Source organism: Micromys minutus (assembly GCF_963924665.1).
Source record: "Micromys minutus genome assembly, chromosome: 16".
NCBI classification, from domain to species: domain Eukaryota; kingdom Metazoa; phylum Chordata; class Mammalia; order Rodentia; family Muridae; genus Micromys; species Micromys minutus.
The window spans coordinates 53,643,530-53,661,113 of NC_137985.1; the positions used below are offsets into that span (position 1 = coordinate 53,643,530).

Sequence of the window (17,584 nt, forward strand, 5' to 3'; positions counted from 1 at the left end):
AAAAAAAAAACCCCACCAAAACCAACCAACAAAAAAAACCACGAAACCACTTCCAGGTAAAATCTGAACGCTTAAGTTTCCAGTTGCAATCAGATTCTCATATATTTTGAATTTGTTAATGATATAGCATCATCTCCACTAAGTATCTAATATCATTTCACTTTTTCCACATTATATCCCCCCCTTTTCTACCATGTTTTCCCCTTTTTGTGGAGATACTTATCCTCTTTTCAGAGTTAATTTATATTGTTAATATCCAGCCACAGAATCTGTGTTTATGTATTCATTTTTTATCTGTAATTTAACCTAGTTTAGGAAAACAGGAGTGAACCCACGTATTTGGAATTCCCATTATCTAAACACACACACATACACACATGAAAAAAGCTTCCTTCTGGGTAGGGATTCATCTTAAAAGAAACCATACATCCTAGAAACACAAAGGTTTTTGCTAGCATTTTATTTTAATGGATCAAAAATAAATACTGCATACATACACACACAGAGAAACAAATTCATTGACATTTGTGTTTTCCAATGCCCACTTTCAATACATGGCACCTTCATCTTCTTTATTTAGAAAATAGATTGTTATTGGTCCGTAACTGGTTTGAACAGTCTCTGTGACTCTGGCAAATAACCAGGAGCCAAGTCCATATAATAAAGTTGGAATACCTAGAAAACAAATGAATATGTTACTCAAGAAGATCAGTACTTACTAATCATGTACTAACAAATGTCATGTTACTGATCATGTAACAGTCTTCAGTAATGTTAACATTAAGCTTTAGAAACAGAAATATGTGACCCAACACTCACTATGATTACTAAAGAGCTGGACTTTAACTCTTTGTGAAATGTAGTGGCAATTTCATGAGCCCAGATTTTTAAAACCATTAGATAAGACTGATATAAATTTTAATGCAAATCATTTGCTTAATTTATTATCTTCAATTAATTATAAAGTAATTTTATATTCTTCTCACAAATAAGCAAACAGAATATCCATTAATTTGGTTGTAAATGTCCCTGATTACTACCCTTAAGCTAAAATTACTAGGTCCACTAGTAATTATAGGTTATTCTTTAAGTTATATAGGAACACTGATGGCTAAAGAAATATTTGTATGACTTAGAAACTGGGTCAAACACTGTCTTCCCAATAAGGCACAACCCAACTTTGAGAAAGATTTTAGTGTTATCAGCATGACAAAGAATTCTCACTAGCAATTGTGTAATTGATTTGAAGACAATCTCACTTTATTCTATCTGCCTGAACTCAAACAGATCTCTGTTTCTCTCCTTTTCTGAACATTGTCATAACTAAGGTTTCCATTTTATTTTAGATTAACTGCTGCTTGTTGTATATCAGACTAAACACATACTTACTCTCCATAAATATGGATTCTTATGTATATAACAGCATGTTGGATGCAAAACAGACTTCCATAATTCTTATCTTTTAAGGCACTTGTTTAAAATCAATGCCCATTAACATATTAAAAACACATATATGTCTGTGTGCATAAAACCACAGGCACACAGATCAAAAACAAATATTGTGGGCCCTACACAAATATTAATTTTATTGCTTCCATGTGGGAAATAGGCAGAAAGAGACAATTGAAAAAAATAACTGTTCATCTGTTAAATCTCTTTCCAGTTAACAAAGAAACCAACATATACACACTTAAGACTGATCATACTGCTAATTTTTCTTTTCCTGCAGGAATATCTTCACTGTGTTATGGTCCCTTTGAGTACGTGTGTTGGAATACTCTGTGATGCCAGAGATAACAGGAGAGGTGTCACCAGCTGGCAATGAGGTGGGGGGTGGAGGAGCCTGATGCCTCCTGTTCAGGCATTTTTCTACTTTTAGGAACATACCACGTTTCAGTGTAGAATTTATATTACCACAGGATCCCCTAGAACTCTTATGGAATTTTCTACAGTACACTGTGATCTGTGCCGTCATGCCCCCAAAGAATCTCAAATTTCTCAAAGGACTGTCATAAAAATAAATCCTCAAAGAGTATAATAATATAACTATTTGCAAATTATTCATCCCCAAAGAAAAAAGCCTAAGTGGTATGTGGTGAGAAGGCAAATAGTAAAGGGAAGGGAAGAGTGTGGAGCACAGGCTCAAATAAGAAATGAAGTCCAATATGGCACTACCACTCCAAAATCTAAAATCAATGAGGATGAGGAATTAAAAAGGCCCTAGAAGTCATCCTTAGAGGCTTTCCTAGAGATTCTGAGATATACATAATATGCCTTTTAAACCAATGCTAAAAGTGGGGTTTAGGGAATGGTAGTGACCCTGGGAATTACATTTTTTTCTTCACAGCTTTCAATTAAATATTCTTTTAAATATATATACTTTAAAAAACAAACCATACAAATAAATCCCCCCACCCAGAAAAATTTAAAAACCGATTGATTATCGGTTTAGTAACAGCCAAGAGCAGGAGCTGTTATCAGTCTTGCTTATTGATGGAGGCCAGAGTTGATAAGGGAGTCAGAATTCTGTAGTTTCTCTCCTGGAATGAATGAGGATTTTAGTTTAGTTTTTCTTTTCTTTTTCTTTTTCACCCTACAACAAAGAGAATAGTGCTCGATGGAGGAAGATTTGGTTCATCTGTGTTTTAGAGATTAAAAGATTTTAGTCAGTATGTTTCAAAATCAAAATCTTTAAGATTCCATGAAATTAAAAAAAATTCAGGTATCTTTTGGAGAGAACACCAAAACAAACTTGAGAAACAGGTTTTTTTTTTTTTTTTTTTTTTGCATAATCATTCATTTTAAGTTAACTGAACAGTAGGTAAACTACTGTTGAATTAAGTGCTTAAAACAATTGGAACTTCATAGTGAGGCTCCAATAACCCCATTCATTCCAAGGGTAAGTTGTTTTCCTTAAATCTTATTCTATTTCTCAGCAGGACCCTCAGACTGATAAACCATTAGCAAAATGACAGCTCCACTGAAGGGGAGGTGGAGGAAAAAGGGAATAAATGAGTCAACAGAAATCTTAGTATTCACAAAATGGAAAATTAATCCTCCTGATTATTACTCATTTAGAAGTGAGGACCAGGAATAAAATCCTTTGTAAGCTTATTCCCAGCTGGGGACTGGATCCAGACAGGCGAACATACAGTCACCAACTAGGACCCTGTTACTTAATTCACATTTTCGTTAGTTCAAACACAAATTAAAAACCAAAATTACTAAACTGGTTTTTAGTGAATTCCAGAAACGGATTTCAGAGTAGCCGATATGTATTACAGCATGCAGGAACACTTTCTTTGCTGCACTTACAGAATTTCTAAAAGCCTACACACACTATTAAATCACCATTTCTCATTAAAAAACAAAGAAGAACCACCCTGCATCTGTTATTTTTCTGAAAAGGTTTTACTTTTCTGTGTGGGAAGATTTTTTTTCTTCTTTTGATGTCTTAATGACCTAGAGCTAAAAGAGAAGTCCCTAATCATGACAGGTATCTTTAAGGAAATGTTCATTTTAAACTGACATTTTATTCAACAGATTCAGCCTATATAGTTTACCTATGGCTTGGTCTACTACTTTTTTTTTATTATTAACTTTATTTTTTACAGTTTACTCATTACCCTCCTCCCAGTAGTTCCTCATCCCATTCCTCCTCCTGGCTTACTACTTTTCCTAACCTGTATCTCAATATTTAGAAAAAAATGATCCCTGCCAGTTCTGAAAAATAATAAAATAAACTCATCTTCACAAGTCTAATAGTTAGCATTTTGGCTTATCCCATACTTTCATACTAACCTCATGGTTAGTTGACATACTCTGTATAGTCGATCAAACAAGTTATGAAACACATTAGTGTATAATCTTCCTGGATTTTTCCAGTGGGACAATGGCTCAAAAATCCTGTAAGTGCTACATGAGTTGTTATAAGCAGGAATGCTGATGCTTTAATAAATTTAATAAAACTGTTGGATTATATGTAACACTAGTACGGTTGCAGAGTTAAGTTTTAATATTGGATTTAAAAACCTATTTGGATTTACTGGTTCAGCTTCCTTGTGTAGAGTTTGAGTGACTGAAACCTAAGTTAATATTTTTCTAGCAGCTATTAATGGGTCTGAAACACATTGAGGACTTTAATTTCTCCCTAATTTATAAAATGCTGTCCCATCCACGACCCAAGATACTGACCCTTCTGCTCTTAAACCAACAGAACATAAACATCTAAAGACACAGCATCTTTCAAGTCTAGCACCTGAGAAAATATGATGTCTGTAGAGAACATACTGCTTTTAGCGAAACACAACTGCTGAGATTTCACATAAAGACAAAGAAACTGTAAAAGTCAGTCCAGTTTTTGTGCTCCAAAGGTGATGCGTGCTAAGCAGCTTGAGAGCCACTGTCCGGACTGGCTCCTCGCTGCCCGAGGCAGGTCCTCCCGGGTGGACAGTGGCGGGGCACGACCTCGGGGTGCGAAGGGCTGGCCCTGGGAGCCAGTGGCGTGCTTGTGGCCAGCGCGGCCGCAGGAGTGCCCGGGTCAGGAGAGGGCACCGCCACTCACCCAGGTTGATGACCTTGAGCGCGGTGAAGAAGCGGTTCTGCGGGGCCAGGTCCTGCCAGGGCGCCTTGGAGCAGTGGTACTTGATGAAGGGGAAGCAGCCAGTGCGCAGAACGTGGTAGTTGGCGCCCGGCACCGGCCAATTGAAGTGCGACAGGCCGAACTGGTCGTTGTGGACCGCGCTGTAGGGCACGCAGAAGGACGTCCAGTGCGGCAGGCGCCGCTGCAGCAGGTGCCGTGTCAGCACCTCGGAGGCGCGGGGCTTCGGGTGGGAGGCGGCGCCGGGGGCCCAGGGCCTGCACAGCAACAGCCACAGCGCGGCCTCGTGGGCCCTACGCAGGGCCTCCATGGCCGGGACACGCCGGGGAGCCCGCCCGGGGTCCCTGGGGCCGCGCCCCCGGGGGCGGGGTCAGGAGAGTGTGCGCATGCGCATTCCCCTCACCACCCAGCGGGTGGCGCGCGGGTGAGCGCGCCTTGAGGTGCGGCGCGTGCGCACTGCGGCCCGCGGCCTCGGGCTGACAGGATGGTGGAGCGACTGCGCCAGTCTCGAAAATTGTCACCTCTGGCCTCAGGTAACCGTGGAGCCGGGAAAGTTAAAACAATCCTCCACAGCGACAAACCCCGCCCGGCTTTCAGGCTCTGGGCTCCAGGGAAGTCCTCAGGGATGCTGAGGAGCTGGAGGTGTGCTCAGGAAAGTGAGCAGACACCAAGGCCTGGCCTTTGCCCACGCTGGACGTCTGGTGACCTCGGGCTGCACTTTTTTGCTGATGTCCTCACAGCCGCGTTCACGCGCCAGACTGAGTCCTAGAGAGGGCAAGATGAAAAGGGTCCCAAGCCAGATGTGGCGCTTGCCTGTAGTCACAGCACTTGGAAAAGCTGAGGTGTGAGGACGGGGACATGGAGGCCAGCCTGGGCTATATAGAAGAGCACCTGTCTCAAACCACACCCCTACCTCTCCCCCCAAAAAAAATAACTGAGAAGAAAAGGAGTCCTGTGTTTTCTCATTTAGTGCCCTAAAGCTCAGAAACCTTCCTACTGAGAACACAGATAATGCTAGGACAGGATATGGCAGTCACCAACCTTCAACAATCCTCGGTTACCCAGTATTATTACTGTAAGGAAAGCATTTCTCAACCTCATGTCTAGAGTATCATCACTCTTACATGTCCTCAATTCATACGGAGAGAATGAGTAAATGGGATGAGGTTTCTGGAAAGTGCCTTATGCAAATAAAGTAATTGTCTGTGTAGGAACTATATAATGATCATTATTTGCTGAAAATTCGAAAAGGACGAAGAATAGTGTGATGTTCAAAGACGATTCATTTATTCTATGTATACAGGTGCTCCGTTTTCAGACACACCAGAAGAGGAAATGAGATCCCATTAGAAATGGTTGTGAATCACCATGAAGGTGCTGGGAATTGAACTCAGGGTCTCTGGAAGGGCAGCCAATGCCCTTAAACACTAAGTCATCTCTCCAGCAACATTTTTTTTTTAATAGTCACCAGTTTTGAGTTAGTTGACATTGAGTTCATTCCACAAATATGTCAAATATTTAGGGGATATTGGAGTCATGCCAATAGTTTGAACTTTGTAAGATTCCCTACTAGATAATGATTTTTAAAGAAAAATTAGGTGGTCATATATTTAGCTATGCAGAACAGCTAGGAGGATTATTGTAGGGAGACAGGGAGCTGCTGCAGAACTGTCACTGTCAAAGTAAAGTTTTAAAAGCAAGAGTTCTTTTCAGACAAAAAAAAAAAAACCTCAGAATTCCAACATATAAAAATTATAAACACAATGTGTTTATTTCTAAACATTTATAAATTAATCTTCTTAATAGTAGTTTCATAGGTAAACTGGCACCATAACAAAATCACGACTTGTTTGTTGCCTTGGTTTTGTTGTTGTTTTAGAGTAGGGAGGGGGTTTATTAGAAGAAAGTCAGGTACATAAATAATAAATGTAAAGTTTGCAAAACCAGACTCAGGAAGCGGCAGAGAGCGGAGGGATTCTGGGTAGTGAAGACATAGGTGAGGCTAGTCTAGGGACTGGCCTAGTGAGATGCCCAGCCAGCCCCACTCCCACTGGTTAAACTCTGGTTTGTTGTTGTTTTGTATTGCAACAGTGACAATTACCACTGCCATTTTTTTCCCCTGGATCTTCTGCTTTGGCTGTATATTACTCAGAAAAATTCTGATCTTTCCAGAGGAACTTATTTTTTTAATAGAAGATTTTCTTAATGATTTACTGTAAAAGTGAGCACATGCTTCTGTTGTATATTTATAAATGGCAGCAGGAGACAATTATGAGAGGTACACTAAGTTAACCTAACATCAAATTAATGAGCGGTCAGTTTGCACTGTGTTAACTGTGGTTGTTACAGACTTTTTGATGCTATAAAAATTCATTTAAAATGAAATTAAATTGAACATGTACTGAGACTCTGGGATACAGTGTGTCTGAGAGAAACTCTAGGTTCTGTGTCCTATGAGATTAGAAAATAAACTACTGATGCACATCACCAGGCATTATATGTTTCCGATTTGTTTTATTATGAAGGCTTTGAACAGAAAGTCTAATGTAGGACACTGCTGTGTTGGGTAAACCTCATCACAGGTAAAGATTTTCACTGTCTGACTACCCCTCTCATTCTTCCTTTTAGAATGTTGTACAGACCAGAAGAAATATGTCAACAAACCTCCTGGTCATCTAATATGCCAACGTTTGGGAGTGTTGTAGCCATGCAAATAGTTTGTCACATATATGTAGCTAGACTACTCTCCTAAAAATCATTAAGGAGAAGGCAATCCAATAGAGAGAGGAACAGACACATCAGAAGTGAAGATGTATGCAATAAATGTGTAAAAGGTGTGCATAATTTCAACCATCATTTGAGAGGTAGAAAATAAAATCACAGTACAGTACATCATACAACCTTGGAAATGGCCAACTTAGAACAGACAGGTGATTCTAGGGCTTTATGAGGATATGGAACAAGTTTTTCCGAAGCGGGGCAGTTGGAATTCTTCATTTTCCAGACTTGCTTCTTTATATTTTCAACGCTTGTGTATTTTGACCGCCTGTATGTCTGTGCATGGTGAACATGTCTTGTGCTGGTAGAAGCCAGAAGAGGGGATCAGAGCAGCGGGGAGTGGAGTTACTGCTGGGAATCACTGGGTTGGGAACTGAACTCTGATCCTCTGAAAGAGCAGCCATCTCTCCGGCCCTTAATTGGAATTCTTATTACACTGCTGGCAACCACTCTGGGCTGACTTTGAACTTGCTGTGCTCTCACCTCAGCCTCACATACATAGCTTTGACAGATATATTGTAGATGAGCATGCTTATGACACAGACCTTGCACTGCAACCAGGTCTATACCTATGTTATTTTATTTGAACTACCATAATAAAGTGTCATTCAGTGGCTGGTTTTAAACAATAGAGATTTATTTCTAATAAGGGTCATACAAGGTTTGGCTCCTCTGAGGGTTTTCTTCCTGGCTTACAGGTGGCCTTATCCTGGGTATCCTCATATGGACTGACTTTTTACAATTCCTGTCAGATTTCATCTCCAGTTTGGTGAGCTTTTTAACCTACATTTCCAAATGCAGTCATGCTAGGATTGGGTCTTCAACATATAAGCTTGCGTGTGTATGAGGAGGGACATACATTCAGTCTGTAACAACATCTAACATAAATTGTGCATGTATGTTTTCCAAAACACACACACTATAATATTCATAGCATCACTCTTCATATTAGCAATATTTGATCTGTGAATTACACATATCAATCATATGTCCATGTTTTTATATCTTGTTAGTGCTTTAGGTGTTTGGGTCATATTCACAGCTCATGCATCCTAAACAACTGTTCTGCTAGTGAGCTACGTCCCCAACAATTATTGTTAGTGTTTATCAGGGAAAAGTTTATTAGAAAAATATTTCTTTAGACCTAATCTTTTGTGTGTGTGTCTGTGTGTGTCCATATTATTTATTTTCATGTTGTTGTTGGGTCTTTTTGATGTTTGCTTTTTTGTTTATGCTTTGAGACAAAGTCTCACTGTATTACCCAGGCTGACCCCAGACTTCAGAGCTGAAGCAGCCCTTCCACCTCAACCTTTCAAGTAGCTGGAACTGTAGAAGTGTATCACTACATCCAGCTTTCATGTTGTTCTTACGACCTTACAGCGAGGTTCTGATTCACACATGTAAAAAGCCCCCCATTACCTGAACTTAGTTGTCCACGGCTAACAGGAAGAGCGAGTGTAGTATAAGCAAGCTAGTGAGAGAAAAATGACATTTACATAACTTATTAGTCTGTTACTATAACGGTTTTCTTTATTTTAATTAATTACCATTTTTTATAAATTAATCTTTTGATAAATATATATGTATAAGAAAAAGAAGACATAGGATTCAGTATATCTGAGGTTTCAGATATTCTCTAGGATCTTGGGAAGTATCCTCTGTAGATAAGCAAACACCACTGTATGGTAATAATGTGATTTAACACAGAGCAAGATTAGGAGGTAGATTTTAATTCACTTATATTCCCAGAGGAAAAATGAAGAAAATCATGCTACAAGTGTATATCAACACATTAGTAAAAGATGGAAGACTTACAAATATGACTTACACAAATGTTTATATTTAAGAAAGCACCTAAAATGTCCAGTTTGGAGCTTACTTCAACATAGTTAGAACATAATCACAGGTAGCCAAAGTAGATTCATACCCAGGCTTCGTCACACCCATCTCTGCTTAGTGGCTCAGTGCCTCTAAGCCAAGCTCAGCACTAAAATCAGTGGACTTAAGAAGCTATACAGCCAAATAAATGTTCATCAGTTCACCACACTCAACAGGGGCAAGCATTGCTTACTGCTCCATCTCTACTCTCACGTCATCTTGTCAAGGACAATATAAGTGGGCTTTATACAAGGTTATCTTCGTGGGAAAGTTGCTAGGAAAGGAAGGGAATGCTGTATGCTTGTCTAGATCTCTGTGTTCTGAAGGCTCCAAGGAGTTGGCTGGTTGCTAGGACCACTGCTGTAAAGGGTTACACCAAGAATTACTCTGGCAGAGAAAGACACTGTTTCATCTGAAAATGCCAGTGGAATTTTACTTCAAAAACCTTTACTGACAAATCATAAGTCGGTGGGTACTGTGCAATATTTCATTATAAAATGATTTGGGGGCCCCTTTACATGGAGAGTTCCCTTAGGGCAGTATTTGTTTATAGTCTTGTCTCCCTTCACTGCGATATAAAATGTCCGGTATGAGGATATATGTGGGATTTCTAAAGCTTTGTGATCCCAGTACCTAGAAAAGCACTTGGCATGTTTTAGACATTCTCAGATCAAATCCCGAAGATGTTTTGGCTCCATTCTGATCTTCAACTGGAAATGGCTTTTAACCCTTTATTTCTGTCTGTGTTCCCTCCCCAGAATTACTGTCAAATAGTTAATGACCCATAAACAAATACTGCCCTAAGGAAGCTTGCCATGTAAAGGGCTCCCGAATCATTTTATAATGAAATATTGCACAGTACCCACCAACTTATGATTTGTTAGTAAAGGTTTTTGAAGTAAATTTCCACTGGCATTTTCAGATGAAACAGTGTCTTAGTTAGGGTTTTACCACTGTAAATAGACACTATGACCAAGGCAACTCTTATACGGGTTTATAACTCTTGAGTTGGGGGCTTCCCACAAGTTCTGAGGTTCAGTCTGTTATTATCAAGGCGGGAACATGGCAGTATCCAGGCAGGCATGGTGCTAGAGGAGCTGTAAGTTCTATGTCTTTTTCTGAAGGTAAACAGAAAAGCCCACCTGCACAGTGATACACTTCCTCCTACAAGGCCACACTTAACAGTGCTACTCCCTGGACCAAGCATATTCAAATCACCATAGACAGGATTTTTTACTTCTATTTTATCAACCTATGTTTTCTCCATGTTTCGAGAAAAACTTTCAAAGAGTTGATAGGCATTTATGGTTTTTATTATATGAAATGCCATTTTACAAGTATGTCCCTCTTTTAGTTTTTAAGGTAGCAGTGACCAAGAGGGTACTGATATCTATTTCATAATATCTACCAGTTGCTGAGCATTTATTATATCTTGGTTGGTTTGCCAAGATATTGTTTTGTCTAAACAGTACTCCTTAGCAATGTTTCAATTTCTTAATGTCAAGCTGGAAAAACAGTTTCAGGGATTAGGAGGGTAGTGTCAACTGTAGTTACAGAGAAAATGGTACTAAGGCTGAAAATTGAGCCCTCATAGGCAGAACTATAATAAATTTAGGATTTGTCCATGGCTTAAAAGTGTCAGTCAGGTATAAATGTAGCTAACACAATCTAACACCTCTGACATGATGCATGATTACTAAGGATACAGGAAATAGCATTCTAGACTCAAACGGTGGCCCATTTAGTCTAGAAAGTTGTCTGGCTCAAAGAAAATTTGGGATACAGGAGCATATAATCATTTTAAAACCAAAAGACTGTTTTTCTTTTCAGAATTAGATTAACTGCAAAATTTGCTGCAAAGTAATTGTTCATATGCCTACAGAACAGTATGCTTTAAAATCTTTAAGGAGAGTGTCATGAGTCAGGGAGTTTGGATGCCATGAACTATGATCACCAATAAAACCTGCTGTCAAGTCCTAAGTATGACTTTTATGTGTGATGCTTGAGCTTCTACTGTTGTTATTATTATTATTGTTATTATTATTAGTGTTGTTGTTGTTATCATCATTATTATTATTACATCTGTTTGGAAAACTTGGAATTTTATTTATAATAAAAGTTTACTTTGTCTAAGTTGCATTTTTATGGTGAGAGCATCTGGTCATAGTTAGATGTGTGTTAGTGCTATGCTGTTGTGGACAGTGTGAACATTAGTCCAAGCCAGGGTCTCAGTGAACCACAGCTTGTGGGTCAGCTCCTCTCTTTTAGTCCTTATTGCTGTTTCTAATAAAGCAAGATGTTAAAGCCAACTGCATGCTCTATTAATTATATGAAGGTGAACTTGAGTCATCTTTGTTACTGAAGATGATTAATAATTACTAGTTTTGCACGTTTCTAGTGCATTTCAGTAAATAAACAGGGTATATTGTTGGGTAGTAATTGATTAATTAGCACATTCATCCTACACAGCTCAGTGGTCCGAGGATGCTGAGTTTGAGATATTGTTCATAGTTATTACAGGAAACAAATCTGCTCTATTTTTCAGTTTATTCTTCTGCACACCACTTTTTTGTTCTAAATCGAATGCTTAATGCTTCAAAACCTTATAGGTTTATTCAGATAAATCAACTCATGAAAAATTGCAAGTCCTAATCTCAGAATTTTATTTTTGTGTGAACTAGGGTGAAAACTTTTCCAAGGCTAATTTTAACATTTAATCTCACTGGTAAAGTGGATCAAATACTGTAAATATAGGGCACATCCCACCATGCAGGAAGTGCTCCTTGAGCACTTCTGCACAGCAGGGTTCTGGGATCTCATTTGCCTCCCAGCCACATCAAATAAGCTGAGGACTGCAAGTGTCATCAAGTTGGTGCTATGCAGAACCAGGCACATATACTGTGCGCTTTTCAGAAAAGTATAGCACTGGGTATCAGTCATCAGTTTAACTCTGTGGCCATTAAGGAGATTTTTCTTCTAATTTACTGAGCCAGCAGGTAGTTGAGACAGTGCAGTTGAGAGAACTCTGGGCAGAGGTGCAGGAGTCTCATGTTCTGGCTCTATATTATTTTTTTCTCTCTGATCTGGACCCAGGACTTCATACTTTTTAGTCAAGGACTCTACCATTAAAGTTTAACCCCAGCCATACAGCCTTTCTTAAGGAAATGAGCCCATCACTTCCCTATTTAAGATGAAACAGTGATCCATCAAAGGAATGTATAGCAAAAGGCCCAGGCTTCAGATACAGATAGACCTAGCCTTGTGTCTAGGTGCCATAATTCTAGTTTTACTCTTTAGGCAAATATCTAAACTCTTTAAACTTGTGGTTTCTTTCCTTGAGTTTATTGTAAGATTCAAATAAAATGTGAAAATACTTTGAAACCATATAAATATCGGATTTCTTATATCATTTATAATTTTTAGCTAGTTAACATTTACATGATGCATTAAATGCCTGTGCACCCTTTTTGCTGTTACTGAAACATTTTTTGGATAAGAATTTCTGATGTGATTTCATAATTAAATTTTTAAAAAGATTATATGTCTGTATATGTGAACACACAAATGAGGTCAGGTGCCTGAGGAATCCAGAAGGCTTTATATCTCCTGAAGCTATAGTTAGAGGCCATTGTAGGATACCCAGTGTGGGTGCTGGAAACTGAACTCAGGTCCCCTGCAAGAGTAGTACACATCGCAACCTCTGAGTGATCTCTTTAGCTCTGACTTCAAAAATTATTCCTAAAGGAAAAGTCTGAAAAATAGTATATCTACTTAAAACATTTTATACATGAAGATAAAATTATGTAGAAGTTCAACATGTTTGATGAAAGTACAGCTGTGATATATATTAATTAAATAACCTACTATTGATAATGTTCTCCCATATATATGTCTATATATATGTATGTATGTATGTATGTATGTATGTATTATACATACACACACACACACACACACACACACACACACACACGTCTTCAAGCTTACATTAATTGGGTGAGATGAACAATCAAAACCAAGTCTGTTCTGTAATATATAATATGATATGTGGTGGTTGAGTGAGGTCTGCCCAGTCCTTTGGAAGCTGACTGGAGATGAATGTTGCAAGGCAGTGACTGCCTAGCAAGGAGTATGTCAGTCAGGAGATTGCAGTGCAGGGGCCCTAGACCCCGGGAGTAGATCCACTGTAGAATTTTGACAGTAGTTATAACTATGAATAATTGTTGGTATTTAAATTTTTTCCTCTTTATGATTTTCTACAGTTTTTATTTTTGAAGAAGATGTGTGGCTCTCTGTGTTTTCTCCTTTTTCTTTTAAACTAGTATGCACAGGCTTTTGTAACTATAAAGATGTAAAAGCCCTGTGAAGTAATCTTATGACAAGTATTCCTAATTATGTTTCAAAGCTGATAGTATCTCTGTTTTTGTTTTCCTGGTTTTAATGTCAAGAATCTCTGAACTGATTATGAGACATTTACAAAGGGAGATTTTTGCCTTGGCAGAGAATGTTTTAGAGCTAACCATGGTGATACATATCTTTAATCCTAGCAGTCCAGAGACAAAGGCAAATACATCTCTGTAGGTTCAAAGCCAGCCTGATCTGCAAAGCAAATTCCAGGCCAGTCAGGGCTGCATAGTGAGACACTATCTCAAAAGGGGGGGGGGCGGTTGTTGAGGGCCGAAGGCTGTGCCCTTACAAGATGGCGCTGGTTTCAGGTGCCATGAATCAGCTAAAGTGTGGTAAATAACCACCGGGCACATGTGCAAAGAGTGGTGCGAGCCAAGTCACCCCCCATCCCGGGGCGTCACGATCAGACCACTGGTGGGTAGCCAATCACACAGCGACACGCCACCCTTGGGGGGTACAAATTAGGGTGCCTTTTCCTGCCCGGTGTCTTCCTCTTCAACATACAATAAAGGTTGTTTGCAGAAGAATCCTGTTGTTGCATGCCTTTTCCTGCCGGCAGGAAGTGGGGCTCGCGACAGGCGGTTAGGCATAATTTGTGTCCTGACAATCACTGTTCTCCTATAGATTGATAGAGAACTGTCTTCTTCCTAGCTCCTGCCTCAGGCTTTGGTCCTTGGATGTCAGAGCACATAGTGTGGCCAGGACACACAGGGACATGTTATGAGGATGGAGGTAGAGGTGCCAGCCAGTACTAGTTTTACCACCAAGATCACACATCTTGTGGACATAGTCATTAGGGACTAATTCATCTGCATAGCAAAGTAGAATCTTACCAAATACATCATCTCTTTTTAAAATACAGTTACATGATAAAGAAAAGATCAGAGTTAACACTTCATTTCTTCATTCTGTCCCTAAAAATCAGATATAAAAGGACAATCTACTCTGATTAGTACAGGGACAAAAGTTCCCAGGTACTTAATTTTATTCTAATTTGTAGTCCATCTGACTAAACCAAAATATTCTGATAGAGTATACATATTATGCCAGTTTTGGCAAAAAAAAAAAAAAAAAAAAAAAAAAAAAAAAAAAACTTTAAAAATAATTTTTCCATTACTTTAGTTGATTAACAATAACTAAAAGTTTAGTCTGCACACTGAATCACACCCGAATAAAGACATTATTGAAAGATGTATTTTGCTTCAGTGAAAAGAATACCTTCTGTGGTTGGGAAGATAGCTCCATTGATAAAGGGTTTTTCTTGCTAACATGAATTTAGCTTGAATTCTGAGTTTGGCTCCCAGAACCCAACATTTAAAAAAATATAAATGGTGGGGGTGGTGTTGCATACTTGTAATCCAGTATTGGAGGGACAGAGACAGGAGAGTCCCTAGGCCCACTGACTAACCAGTGATGAGTTCCAGGCCACTGAAAGACCTTGTTTCAAGAAAAAAATAATGGGGAGTGCACCTAAAGAATAATATACAATGTTATCCTTTGGCTTGCACACAAACATACACAGAAACCAGGGTGGGGGTGGAGAAGGAGGAGGAGGAGACGGGAAGGAGGGAGGGAGAGGAGAGACACATCAGAAAAATGTGTGTATTGTTATGAGGTATTTCAAAACCAATACAAATTCAACTATTCGATCATCACAGCCCTTTGGGTAATAGATGAGAAAGATTAGGAAGCTATATAATTAAAAAAAAAACAAAAAAGAAGCTATATAATTACAAAAATAATATCAAAATATGTTTATCCATTGTTTCTAATAAAGGAAAGAAAAATGCTAGGAAAAAAACACCTTTTTCTGTGGCATGTAAAATTTTGTCCTTCTGATACGTTGATGACAGGAGCATGGAAACCTCAAATTCTAGAGCTGGAAGGAAACAAACATCAGTTACATTTCCTACTTTATGTACTGGGAAACTCATGACTAGAGAGGAGAAATTACTGTTCATTAATAGACTCTGAAACACACTAAGACATTTAAATCTAAAGCAGGTGCCATATATATATTCCATACTATTTACAGTGTTTGTGAATACCAAATCAATATTGTGTCCTTTGAAATACTTGGAGATGAGTGGGGTCATTTGCTTATTAATGCAGCCTCTATTTGAGCAGACATGACACAGAAGTCATGGTGTGGAATGAATTCTAGAAGTAAGTAAGGATGGTACACTTAGAATGAAACAGTCTCTAGAGTGCTAAGGAGCATGGCTTTACCTCTGGTAGCTTCCTTAGCTGCTGGGTGATGGTGGTGAGGTTCTGGGCTGTCACCCGCAGTCCAGCCACCTGAGACGGTGCGCCTGTTGCATGCTCACATGCGTTTTGGTGTGACCCCCATACAGTTAGGCTGTCTCATTTTTGTCACACGTGCAACAGGAAAAAAACAAAACAACCACAATCCCATCACGAAGTAGCCGTTGTTCCACCGTCTCAGTGGTTGTTCCTACAGCTTCGACACCAGCCTACGACGCCTCAAACACTAACATGATCTGCAAAGTGCAAGGCTTCATCCCATAGATCCCAGCTTCTCAAACCTTGGGTTGTGACCTCAAATGAAGTTGCATGACGGAAAGCGGCAGTAGCAAGCCTAAGCCTTAATGCACACAGGGGTTATGAGAGGCCTGCTGGCTAGCCGTCTAGCCGGGCCTACCCCAGGAATTCCAGGCTAGTGAGACAAGCTAACTTAGAAGGAGAGACAGTAACTGAATATGACACCAGGGCTGTCCTCTGACCTTCACATTTATACACGTGTGTCTTCCCAATGCAAACACACAGTGAAAAATTAAAACGAAACCTCCCAAATCTGTTTTATGCATTGATACCATAGCTCTATTTTCCTGTGCTATATTTAGGTCGTTTTTACCAACAGATTTTTAAACAGCAGGGACATGCTTGTTATTTACTGTTTTGGTGTCTTTCCCTCATTTACATAAATACCCCAGAAACCAGCAGTTTAAAACTAATAAAAGCCAAGGCCCTCCATCAAGTGCAATAAAGTTTCACAACCATGAGTTAGATTGTTAGAGTGAAAAATAAACCTATATATGTAGTTATGAAGGTTTTTCCCCCCTAGAAAGTGTATAATCACATTTCAAAGTTAGAACTTCCATTTGAAGTAGCAATGTAATCATAATGCTTAAACATTTATGCAGAATGTTTCATCTTTGAAATACTCTCCCAACATTGGCTATTTAATCTCTGTGGCTTCCCTAAGGAGCAGGTATTAACATCTGCCATTTATCTAGCTAGACAATTGTGGAAGGTACGATGAGACTAAAGAGAGGGAGACCTACAACAGAAACTTCCTGGCCCTTATTAAGTCTGTGTTTCTTTGGGATGTAGCTCCAAAAAAAATGCATCAGGTTTCAAACAGTGATATCAAAAGTAGTTCAGTTGACTTCAGGCTCTTAGATACAGTGCTGACTATTTTGAGGCATACACTGTGGAAGGAATAGTGTCTCGGTACATTCTGTGTTGCTATAGCAAAATACCTGATGATAGGTTTCTTCTAACAATGAGATGTTTATCTGTTCATCAGCTGATGGCTACAAAGTCCAAACGACATAGTGCTAGCATCTTACTAGAGGCCCCTTGGTTGTATGACAGGATGGGAAAGAAAACAAACAGAGTCTACTGAAGTCAAGCATGTATAGTAGCCTTGTTTTATTAACCCTTCCTTGGAGGACTACATTAACTTCTTCCAAGGGTGATGCCCTGTGACCTATGTTTCATCAGAGTCTGATCTCCCAGCTCTCAATATTGTTATATCTGAAGGCCAAGCTGTCGGCACACATACCTTTGTGGGGCAAAGTAAAACCATATAACAAAGGGGAAAGGATCCACAGCACACTCCATTTGCACATGCAGTGGATTGAGCCATTTTTTTTCCTAGTAAGAAAAGCAAGGGCA

General features: G+C 39.2%; 1 protein-coding gene across 1 annotated transcript; it reads right to left on the reverse strand.

The window, feature by feature from the left end:
• Positions 1–479: 479 nt before the first annotated feature.
• Positions 480–4,953, reverse strand: LOC308430662 (uncharacterized protein C15orf61 homolog). The gene is made up of 2 exons (XM_080929887.1): positions 4,565–4,953; positions 480–675 (listed from the first exon to the last, which is right to left on the reverse strand). The coding sequence occupies exons 1-2, from the start codon at positions 4,908–4,910 to the stop codon at positions 548–550; spliced, it is 474 nt and encodes a 157-aa protein (XP_080786013.1). The 5' UTR covers positions 4,911–4,953; the 3' UTR covers positions 480–547.
• Positions 4,954–17,584: the final 12,631 nt, after the last annotated feature.

Coding starts and splice junctions, on each gene's coding strand:
- LOC308430662 (XM_080929887.1), bottom strand. CDS start 4,910: ATGGAGGCCCTGCGTAGGGCCCACGAGGCCGCGCTGTGGCTGTTGCTG. Junction 676..4,564: donor GCTCAAGGTCATCAACCTGG/GTGAGTGGCGGT, acceptor TTTGTTTTCTAG/GTATTCCAACTTTATTATAT.